The sequence below is a fragment of the Nicotiana attenuata genome, chromosome 11 (assembly GCF_001879085.1).
Source record: "Nicotiana attenuata strain UT chromosome 11, NIATTr2, whole genome shotgun sequence".
Classification (NCBI taxonomy): domain Eukaryota; kingdom Viridiplantae; phylum Streptophyta; class Magnoliopsida; order Solanales; family Solanaceae; genus Nicotiana; species Nicotiana attenuata.
In genome coordinates, this window is record NC_031999.1 from 21,427,257 (window position 1) to 21,439,350 (window position 12,094).

Here is a 12,094-nt window from a genome sequence, read left to right on the forward strand (position 1 = left end):
TTCTAGAATTTCAACTAAGCATCCGAATCCTATCATATCAACTCCAAACGATACCAAATTTTGCAGAAAAGTTCTAAATAACATAACGAACATATTTGGAGTCACGAAATCACATTACGAACCCGATATCCAAAAGTCAACCTACAGTCAAACTTCTAAACTTCAAATTGCCAATTTGCGGCAAAACAACACAAATTAACCTACGGAGTACCGAATTCGACTCCGGGCATACGGCCAAGTCCAAAATCATGATACAAAGCTAGCGAAGCCATCAAAACACCGTTCCGGAATCGTTTTCACAAAAGTCAACCATTGGTCAACTTAAATAACTTAGGCTTCTAAGCCAAGAATCAAATGGTCTAATTCAATCCGGAATCTTCCTGGAACAAAACCAATCAACCCCGTAAGTTAAAAAACCATAAACACGCATGTATGAGACATCAAAAGGGGAAACGGGGCTTAATTACATTAAATGACCAGTCGGGTCGTCACATATTCCCATTCAAGAGGGACTTAATTTGGTGATCTTGTTTCCCTAAATAAAGCTATAAATAAGAGAATTAGTATCCATTGTAGGACACAAAACCTTTTGTACTCAAAAACTTGAATCAGCTCTCATTCTATAACAATGTTCCGTACTTTGTTCATAATATTGTTCTTGCTTATGCAACCAGAGAAGCTGAATTCGAAGTCAGGCTTGTATTTCCTTTATGTTTATTTTATAATCTTATTTTTGTTCTTATTTATTTCATATTTATAGGTCAAACTAATTCATGTGTCTATAAATCACGTTACAAATTCAACTGTACCGCTTTACGGGTAAATTATTTGGCGCCCACCGTGGGACATAGAAAATTGTGTAATTGCTTTGATCCATTCATCTGTTACTAACGAATTTTGATTCCTTTCTTAGCAAAACAAAAATTAGATATGGCAATTAACGATGTCAACAATTCCTATATGTTGGAGCTCACAATGAATGTGAAGATGTGTTCCAACATGATGATTCAACCAGTGAAACCCGCAATGAAGGAGATGAAACAACTCTAGTTCGCAAAAGTCAAAATCCTCGACATGTGAGGAGTCCAACTCCTGATTATGCAGATGATGAACACATTTTTTAAACAGTCAAAATCTTAAGAGAGCAACAAAGGGCAATTATGGATCACCTCTCAAGACAAGATCAGGTGATGACAAAGTTGAAATAGGCGTTATCAGGTGCTTCCAATAATGCTAATGGAACTTGGAAGAGCTTAGATTCCTTTAAGTGTCCCTGCAAATCAAACTGTTCAAAGAAATGGTAATGATGCTCCAAAGAAGAGTTTGGTTTTAACGAGGCAGGAGGTATCAGTAGTGGATCTGGGAACATCAAAAACATAAATGACCCTTTACAAATCGAGCTCATGATATTTATGAGGGAAATAAATGAATGAATGGATCAAAATGCTAAATAATTTCATGCTCGGATAAATCTGATCCCGGGAGCGCAGCCGATGCTTAAGGGACTGGATTCCAAGAAGTACATGCAGTTGCCATTCAACCCGGTGCTGTGCCAATGTTGATTCCGAAAAGATTCAATATGTCGATTCCGAAGTATGACGGGACTTCGGATCCACAGGAAAATATCACGACCTACACTACGGCTGTAAAGGGAAATGACCTGGCCTATCACGAGATCAATCTGCCTTGTTGAAGAAGTTTGGCGAAACCCTGACGAAGGGTGCCTTAACTTGGTATTCTACTTTACCTGAGCATTCTATTAATTCTTTTGAAATGCTTTCAGATTCATTTATTAAAGCTCAAGCTGGAGCAAGAAAGGTCCAATCAAGGAAGGCGGATATATTTAGAATATCTCATGGAGAATCCGAACTATTGCGAGAGTTCGTGATCCGGCTTCAACAGGAGAGGATGTCGTTACTGGCAGTACCAGATGAGTGGGTAGCGGAGGCATTTACAAAGGGTCTCAACCCATTGAGTTCCGATTCCTCCAAGAAATTGAAGGGAAGCTTGCTAGAATTTCAGGCAACCACATGGGTAAATGTTCATAATCTCTACAAGTCAAAGACAATAATAGAAGATGATCAACTGGGTTCTTCGGTGCCTTCCAAAGGACAGAATCGCGATCGGAATCGAAATAAATTTAAAAATAATTTTGATGCAAATCGGAGGTCCTCTAATAGTTGATTTCAACCTTACGAGAGGGCTGATGGGCGTGGAAATAAAGGCTTTCAGTCATGGGATAGGTTCGCTTATGATAGAAGGGCAGATCATGGTCGAAATAACAGATCGTTGTATGAGAAAGAGGCGTCGGGGTCCCGAGATTCAACATATCCCAAATTATTCGACTATAACTTTAATATCAGCTTGATAGAACTGGTGTCGGTTATGAGGAATATTAAAAAAACTAGGTTCCCGCAACCAATCCGGTTGGATCCTATCCAGAGGGATCCTAATCTATGGTATGAGCTCCATAGATTTCACAACCACAGGACTGGGGACTGCCGACACCTTCGTGAAGAGGTAGCAACTTTGTTGAAGAATGGTCACCTCAGTGAGTTTTTAAGTGACCGGGCTAAGAACAACTATGGGAAAAACCGGGATGTTGTAGAACCATCAAAATCGGTTGCAGGGTCACCTCATATGACGATAAACATGATCTTCGATGGAGACGAAGTAAATGGGGTGACATTTTCGGCAGCAAAGAAAACAAAGATAATGGTAACTCATGGCAAGAGGATCCAAGAGGTCTCAGAAGATGACATCACCTTTACAGAAGAAGATGCCGATGGAATTCTTCTATCGCACAATGATGCTCTGGTAATTTCTCTTAATGTTTTAGATTTCAAAATTAAGCGTGTTTTGGTTTATCCAAGAAGTTCAGCCAACATCATATAATGGAGAGTTTTGGAGCAAGCGAAGTTAACCGAAAACATAGTTCTGGCGACAAAGCTTTTAGCTGGGTTCAACTTAGCAAGTGCTACGACCCGAGGAGAAATTTTGCTGCCCACGCATGCCGAAGGAGTAACAAAGACCACCATGTTTGAAGTGGTAGATGACGACATGGGCTATAATGTAATCCTTGGAAGGCCATGGATACATGAAATCAAGGTTGTACCTTCAACATACCATCAGTTGTTGACATTTCCCATACCAGAAGGGATCAAGCATATCAGAGGAGATCAAACGCCTGTAAGGGAGATAAACGTAGCGATCGTTTCCAATAGCAAGGGCAAAGAGACGAGCAAATAGTAATTACAGAAATTGGTGTCTTCTTCTACCACGATTGAAGATGATAAAGAAGAGGAGTCATCGAAATTTTACCAGGTACCGAGGTCTTTTCAGGTGCCGAAGGAAACAGATGCGACCAAATCAACCGCATAAGAGCTCGAACAAGTGACCTTGTTCCAGGAGTTCTTAGAAAGAAAATTTCACTTAGGAACGGGTTTGAGTCCCGAAATTAGGTTAAAAACTATGGATTTTCCAATAATGTTGATTGTTTAGCATGGTCGCATTCAGATATGACTGGTATTCCATTGGAAGTGGTTGTCCGCAAGCTGAGTTTAGATAGGTAGAAGAAACGACCGATAGAAGAGGTCAAAAACAGGTTTGTCAGGGAAGAGGTAACCTAGTTACTAAATATAGGTTCAATTCGAGAGGTACATTACCCCGATTGGCTAGATAACGTTGTAGTAGTGCCTAAAATAATAAATTTAGAATGTGTGTAGATTATAAAGATTTAAATAAGGCACACCCTAAAAACTCTTTCCCGTTGCCAAACATCGATCAAATGATTTATGCTACAGTCGGGCATGAGTTAATGAGTTTTCTTGATGCTTATTCCCGGTATAATCAAATTAGGATGAACCCGGAAGATCAAGAGAAGGCTTCTTTTATCATAAGTTTTGACATATACTGCTATAATGTGATGCCTTTTGGGCTTAAGAATGCCAGAGCCACTTATTAGATGCTTGGTAATAAAATGTTTGAAAAATAGATAGGTAAGACAGTGGAAGTTTACATTGACAACATGCTAGTTAAGTCTCTTAATACAAGAGATCATTTGAAACATCTTCAAGAAACATTTGACATTCTGAGAAAATACAACATGGAGCTAAACCCGGAGAAGTGCGCCTTCAGAGTTGGTTCCGCTAAGTTTTGGGGGTTTTGGTCTCTCAAAAAGAATTAAAGTAAACCCTGATAAAATCAAAGCCATCGAGGATATCCCGGACCAGTTAACAAGTGTGAAGGAAATAAAGAGGTTGACCGGTAGACTGGTGGCTCTAACCAGGTGTGTTGATACCCAATTTTTCTCTCACATATTTTAAATATGCATATATACTTCAAAATACTGCATGAGCATCATCAAGTGTTTTCCTAAATTTTCCATAATTTTTAAAGATTTTTTAATTAATTTATTCCCATATTTTATTGTATGAATAACCATTAATTGCATCACAAATTATTTTTTATAATGATTTTATTCATCTAATATCATCATTTACATCCAGATATTTTTTAAATATTTTAACATATTGATCATAAATACATCTGCATTTTAAAGGCTAAATTGCACATTTTGCAATAATAGCCCATATATACTTATAGTTACTTTATTTATGCAAAAAACATAACTTTATTTTTAAAGTGTTGAATAATTGTTATTAACCATTTTATTCACAAATGATATTTTTGTTATTCATTTATTTTTTTTTAAAATTATTTGTTTAATAAATTGGGTATTTAAAATCTGGCCCCAATTATTGAAATTTTCGGACTTAAGCTACCCAAACCAACCCAAATTACCCAGCCCAACACTTAAAATGCCTAACCCAATAACCCAAGCCCAAACCAATAACCCAATCCTACAACCCGATCGGTACCCGTTTCATTTTAACCCGCCCCATTCGTCCTTTAATCCCAGCCGTTGATCTTTCGAGATCAACGGCCTACGTCCTTCCGCCTGTTTTTAATTAACCATACCCAGAAACCCTAACCCCATTTCCCTTTACCTGTCGCCCTCGAACTCTCTCGACCTCCCCTTCTCTCTCTATCAAACCCTAGGCACCGTCACCTTGATCCCCTCCAATCCCCCTTTGATTCCAACCAGATATGGAATCCCTTGGTGATTTTCTTACCTTATCGGTCTCATCTCGCTACTGGCTACTCGATTATGGTATAACCTAGTAGCTTGCCTAATATGGCAAGCCGATCTCCTTGACTTTGAACCGAATCTGGTTCGAACTTTCATTTTCTTTCCTTCTATGTTCATTCTTCGTCTCTTATGGTATGAATCTATGAGATTCTCCCGATTCTTCATTTACCCTAAGGCTAGGGTTCAAATCTTTTAAGATCTGTTACAGTTTCCTAATTTTTAGTTAAATATTCTCTGTAATGTTTCCGTAAATCTATCTATGTGCATCCCTATTATGATTTTTGAAGTTATTTCTTACTAATTTATTATTTTAAAAATTAGTTAGGGTTTTTAGATGCTTTTACTCGAACCAAACCTGGTTCGATTCTGTGTCTCCCCTCCCCTTGAATAATATTCCTGTCTATGTTCATCTTGTGCAATATATGATTTTGTGCCCTTATTTCTCTGCCGATTTTGTGTGATTTACCCGAAATTAGGGTTTCAAAACCTGCTTCCTTACTGATTTAAATACTTGACTTTCTAGTATTTGACTAATTGGTTTTTCATGTTTATGTGTTTAATTCCTACACTAAACCCCTCCCCTTTTCCCCTTTACGATAGACTCGAACTCTCAGTACTCTCACTAAAAAAAACCTAGCTTTTTACTTAGATTCTTTACTCGTTTGTTTATGGACTTGGCCAGCTGAAAGCCAAGGCCAATTAATTCTGGACTTAACTACTGTGGTGTATTTTCTTGCTTTCCTGCCTAACTGGTAAGTCATTATCCTTTACCATTTTATTTTCTATGTCTTCCTAATCTTTGTTGTTCGACCAACATGTTTGAACTTTATTTTGAGCATGATTCTGTCTCTATGCTTCTATGAGTTCATGATTGATACTGTTAATTGGTTATTTTGAATAATAATATGAATCCGCTTGAAACCTAGCTTAATGTTTTAACTTGTCTCATGCACACCGTTTGCTATCCTAAACCTATTCTGAACTTAGTATCCTTAGGATACCACTTGCATGAAATCAGTTCATCAATCCTAACTTTACAGACTTGTATTGTTACCTAATTCATGTGCCCTGCTAAGAGGTCTTTTATCCCTCTGGATTCATGTGATAATTTGACTGTTTGCCTTAACACTTTGCCTAAATGTTTCTGTGATTAAACAAGGTTGTCCTAAATGTTAGCATGCACACTTAGAATAATTAGGTCTTTTTTGAATTGACCTGTTTGAAACTGTGTACTTTGCCACCCTTGCTTGTTTTCTTAATGCCATTATGCCTACATGTTCTGTGTTCTAAAATTCTGTTATGGTAGTCTTCTTCTGAGAAAATCCAAACTATTTTAAATCTGTCCCTACCTCTTTTTATATGCTATTACTCTTTTAAAGAAACTCCCAATCTTAGCCCTTTAATTTCTATCCTCAACCACCCCAGTGTGAGCACTGCTCAGGGCCCATGTGAGCCTCTTGTGAACTCTGACACACTGGGAATGGGTTCCTAATCTCTTTTGAATTATTTCTGGGTATGTGGTTATGGTGTGAGCATTGCCTTGGGACCCTGAGGCCCTTGGAAACTTTGACACACTGGAAACCTGATTCTATCCGTGCTATGGGTGAATTACTCATTATCGGCTATGATGTACTTGTGAAATAAGCCTCGAGGTGGAAATGGTTTGAAGACTTGGTCGCCCAGGTGTATTTGGACCTGATAAAAGGCTCCCTATAGTTTGTGCCATTACTATCATGTAATTCATTTGCTAATCTGGTCTGTAATAACTTTTTAATAATCAAATTCTGGTGTATTTAGTAAAATCGGGAGGGTTTCTTATTTCCTTTGTTAAACTGGGTAGAAATCCTGCCTATAGGGTTTCATCTATGCTGTTAATTCTGCTCATTTTGTCCAAAAATGTTAAGTTCTACGTTGTTTAGAGATCCTGCCTATAGGATTTTCATTTGTGATGTTGATTCTACTAAAATCGTATGAGTTCTGTATTAGAAATCCTGCCTATAGGATTAATATTACAACTTTTGTTAAAAATCCTGCCTATAGGATACGTTCATATGTCCAATAAAGTGTGTTAGCAATCATGCCTATAGGACTAATATTTGACTCAACTATTTTCTAGCAATGTATCTAAATTTCTGCCCATATGCTATTCAATTAGAAATCATGCTATAGGATTAATGTTACAACTTTTGTTAGAAATCCTGCCTATAAGATACGTTAAATTGTCCAATAAAGTGTGTTAGCAATCATGCCTATAGGACCAATATTTGACTGAACTATTTTCTGGCAATGTGTCTAAATTTCTGCCCGTATGCTATTCAATTAGAAATCATGTTATAGGATTAAGGTCAATTCAGTGCTAGAAATCAAGCCTATAGGGTTAAAATCAGTTCAACATTAGATATCATGCCTATAAGATCAAAGCCAGTTCGAACTTAGATATCCTGCTTATAGGGTAACAATCATCACGCTCATAGAAGTCATGCCTATAGGATTTTGCTAAGTGGTTTTGAATACAATCGTTGCTGTCAATCAGTTAGACAATATGCCTATAGGACTAATAACAATTCTGGATTTGTGATTGTGACGCAGTACTTTCTAAAACGCCCAGATACTGTACTAAATAAAATCAGTAGGCAAATAATAGGTCCTAACACTCGTATTAATAAGACTGCTTCTGTGTATCACTGCTCGCCTGTTCCTTACATAGATATCTTGCCTATAGGACTTTAAGATTAATAAAGCCTGTCAATCAATTGCGTGCATTTGTTGTTTATGTGTGGAGGTCAATATGAGCCCGTATCTTCTTTTTATCTGAAAGTCCTAATTGTTGTAGCGCCCCCTTTTTCTCGCGAAATCGGGTTCATGACATTTGGGTTGGGACAACTCGTACCTTTTGGGAAAGGGGTTTGCATTTTTTAAGAGTCTCCACCTAACGATTTAAGGTACATTCGGGCACCTATAGGGTTCATTTATAGCTACGTTTGGTAACCCGAGACAGGGTAAGGGCTTGAAATTATCCTAAGGGGAAGGTGTTAGGCACCCCTCAGGATCCACTAGTGTGGCTCCCGGCCAGACAGTCTTGTGGATTTGTACAATTAGCAAATAAACAAGTATGGCTCAAATATTAGGGGATTTAAGTTTAAGTACACAGATGTTTAAAAAAACAGTTAATGAAAAAGCTAGAAAAGAAGTACAATCTAAGCATATTTGCGAACGTAAAGGGGTGTCCTAGGTTGGTTAGCCTATAGGATCACATCAGTACAATGCCCGGTAATCACTCCTTAGAAAGGGGCTACGCGTGGCATTAGCGCACCGGTCATCATATCCATGTCTACCCTTCCCGTCCCCTTATTGGTAATGCAAAGCGAGTGTTGGTCACGGATTCCTATCGCGTGCTGCTACCCGTCCCTTCTTAATGGTCCTGGAGGGAGTTAGAACCTCTACCTATAGGTGGTTCTAAACGCACCCCTAAGGTTTTAAAAAGGCAAAAATTCTAAGGCGACAGTCAAAACATTTAGGACTTTCACACAAAATGGGAGCAGTTAAAAGGCTCAGAGTTTCCTCCTCAAACAAAAACATAAGCAGCACGACTCAAGCACAGTTAAGGGCAGTATTCAGATTCCTAAGGCATGACATCTAGGTGTTTTTTAGAAAGTAAGCAGATAGCCGATTTGTTGTATTATTCAAAAAGGCTTAATCAGTTTGCCTACTATTGAGAATTAAGCTGCATACATAAGAAGGCAGATTTCCGATTTTACTAGCTTGGTTGCCTAAGGCTTCCTTAGGTGTGAGATAGTATACCAATCTTCAGAAGTAAGGAAAACTAATTGGAAACTGGTTGTTTAAACATGCTATTCTAGGTATTCAGCACATAGAATTATCACAGTTAATTGCAAGAACTGAGTAAAATTGTTTTTTACCCTTTTTGTACATGCATAGTTGGCCTAAGCGCGCGTAAGCGAATATAAAATCTTAAAGACATGGTATCTAATGTGCAAAGATGCAGAACCTAAGCAGGATTTCTATATGCAAAAATATTACAACGTTTGAACATGATTTTCAGAATATGCAGGGATGATATGTTTATTAGTGTTGCTTAGCCTTAAAACAGGATCTCTAAGTGCGTATGACAGTAGGAACATGATCGCAGAAAACACCGGTTATTAACACATTTAACACAGGATTTTCTAAGCGATATGATAGCGAAATGAACATGCTTAAAACAATAAGTGTAAGTCCTAAGGAACATGATCTCTAATGCATGAAATGCGTCCTAAGCATGGTTTCTATTGCGCAAGTAGGAATATAAACCTAATAACATATTTTCTACCCTTTCAATAGCTAAAGCATGCATAGTTACCCCCTCACTTTCCACTATCCATCCCCTGAGTTGTTTACAATAGTTATTACAAACCATTTGCATAAATTACACAATGAAATAAAAAGAAAAAAAAAGAAGTTATGCTATAGGGAGCCTACTGATAGGCCAAAATCTCCAGAATGCCTCAAATGCCATTAGTTCACAGCCTTTCATACAGATCTGGGTGTGTCAGAGTTCCCTAAGGACCTCAAGGGATTCCGGGCAGTGCTCACACCCAAATTTCATAGCCAAGACAGAGTAAGTGTAGTGTGGAAAGGCCAGCTTTCGTGTGTCAAAGTTCAGAGGAAGCTCAAGGGTCCCAAGGCAAGGCTCACACAAAAGGGGCAGAACTTAGTGGTCTAAGAGTAGAGTGAGAGTGCTTGACATAGCTTTGAAAAGATTTAAGCATGAAAACAGTTTGAAAAGAGACTTGTTTGTAATAGTTTTTGTAAAACAACATAGGGAGTTATTAAATAAGACAATTTGAAAAGGGTAAGGTGACTAACAATCAATCAAACCAAATACAGAACCAGAAGAGGTTCATCAGCACTTCAATACATGGAATCAAACAAGTACACACATCCACTCAGGGGTAATGGGGATTTCGGGGTAAGTATAGGGCGCATAGTAAGCACAGATGCATAGAGGTACAGAATAAGAGGGCCTTGAAAGGGGGTCAGGGCTTTTAAAGTACAACATGAACATCAGGGTAATACAGAATCAAACAGACTTAGGATAACCAACTACTTTACATAGGAAGGTGCATGCCAGGGATCAGAGAAACATAGTCACATTGGGGTACACTAGAAAGGGATTCAAGAGCAAGCTAATTCTAAGGGGGTATATGCAGAAGCATGCAGTAAAGAAGACATGTTAATTGCAGGTTGTGCAACAAAACCATAGATAGAAACAAATCAGGAACATGATGAACTGAAGCAGTAAAAGAAACATATTTTTTTAGGACTTGAATTGAAATCAGAACATACAAGTATAGAGATAGTAAACACAAAGTGAAGAATGGAAGAGCACAATAATTAGCCTTGGCTTGCAGCCAACTAATTCAAGATAGTAGCAAGTAACAAAGAGAGAAAGCAGAAAGCCTTTTGAGTGTGAGAGAGTTTTGAACCAATGTGTTCGTCTGTGTAATGAAAAGAGAAGAGGGTATATATAATAGTTTGAAAGCTAGGTAAATAAGGCAAGAATCAATTGTTCCACAATTATAGAACTACAGAATCAATTAAGAACGAAAATCAGCCAAGTCTCCCTTAATTAAGGGAGCAATTTAACCAACGGTAGAAAGCAGGTAACAAATAAGGAAAGGATTCAAACAACTTAGGTACAGATCATGTAATTAGGGATAGATACATAAAGGTCTAATTAAGGAAATAGTAGTAGGAATCAATTAATAATATAGTCAGCCATGTAATAAGACAAGAAGTAAGCTAAAGTCGGAAATCAGTAAAAGTATATTACCATAGGAAATCAGTAAAGGGTATCAATCACAGAAAATTAGGGATTCAACTAGAAATAGTACTGATTAGAGGAAATTACCACAAATCTCTGTCAATAGACAAAGTAAACAAAATATAGGCGGGGGAAGCAAAATCAGAAACCCTAATGAGCGTAAGGGGGTAGAAAATCACAGGGACTCAGAACATATGCATGAGCAACAGACATACGCACAAATCAGACGAGCAAATAAGCAAAGACAGTCTCAGAACCCAAGATTGAAACCAAAAATTAAGGTCCTTAACATAGTTAATCAGATAAAAGAAAAAAGTTAAACAAACCGTTTAAACATAGTAAAAATCATAGATTAACACCAAAATCAGAAGAAAAAACGTTTTAAAAAGGGGTTACGAAACCCTAGTTTTTAAGACGAAGAGCTGCTTTTGAAAAATCAGAGAGATTATTATGGAAAACAGCAAGAATAACTCAAAATATACTGAAATCTATGGTGGATCTGAAGAGTCAAGAGGTGAGTTAGGGTTTCAGAAAGAGATAACCTAGAGACAAGGAGAGACTGGCTTAGAAACCATAGGTCTAGCCGGAAAATAGAAAGATCTTACTCGGACGGCCAAGGGTGGCCTGAGAACGGCCAGAATCAGACCATAGGTGTGAGTTGAACAGCCGCTGGTCCCTTGAGGGCCTTAGGGTAGCAATAATCCGGCATGGGGGGAGCCATGGAGGCTAGGGGTGGTGGTGGAACCACCATAGATATCGGCGAGTCAGCGATCGGCGAGTAGGAGTCATGGTTGTGCAGAGAGCTTGAGAGAGAATGGGAGAGTGTAGCGGCGGAGTAAAAGAGAGGAAATGAGGGTTTGGGGGGGGGGGGTAGTCTATTAGGTTAATTAAGGAAGGAATTAAACTGGACCGTTGATCCAAAATGATCAACAACCAGGATTTGGGCGGAATTGGGTCGGGTAGGATTTAGGTTTAGGCCTGGGTCTTTGGGCTAGTATAATTGGGTTTGGGGTAATTTAGGCTAGAATTGAAATGCAATAGGCTATTAGTTAAATACCCAATTAAATTAGATAAAATAATCTATAAAAATAGTTGATAATTGTACAAAAATGAATTTC

The 12,094-nt window shown here is 38.1% G+C and overlaps 1 protein-coding gene across 1 annotated transcript; it reads left to right on the forward strand.

The window, feature by feature from the left end:
* LOC109234757 lies at positions 1,580–3,249 on the forward strand. Its single transcript, XM_019400819.1, has 4 exons — positions 1,580–1,688; positions 1,784–2,097; positions 2,200–2,817; positions 2,950–3,249. Exons 1-4 carry the CDS (start codon positions 1,580–1,582, stop codon positions 3,247–3,249), a joined length of 1,341 nt encoding a protein of 446 aa, XP_019256364.1.

Bases quoted from the DNA above. Each gene is read 5' to 3' on its own strand.
- LOC109234757 (XM_019400819.1), top strand. From the start codon at position 1,580: ATGTCGATTCCGAAGTATGACGGGACTTCGGATCCACAGGAAAATATC. The intron at 1,689-1,783 runs GTTGAAGAAGTT...AAATGCTTTCAG, and splicing joins TCACGAGATCAATCTGCCTT to ATTCATTTATTAAAGCTCAA. The intron at 2,098-2,199 runs GTGCCTTCCAAA...CAACCTTACGAG, and splicing joins ATGATCAACTGGGTTCTTCG to AGGGCTGATGGGCGTGGAAA.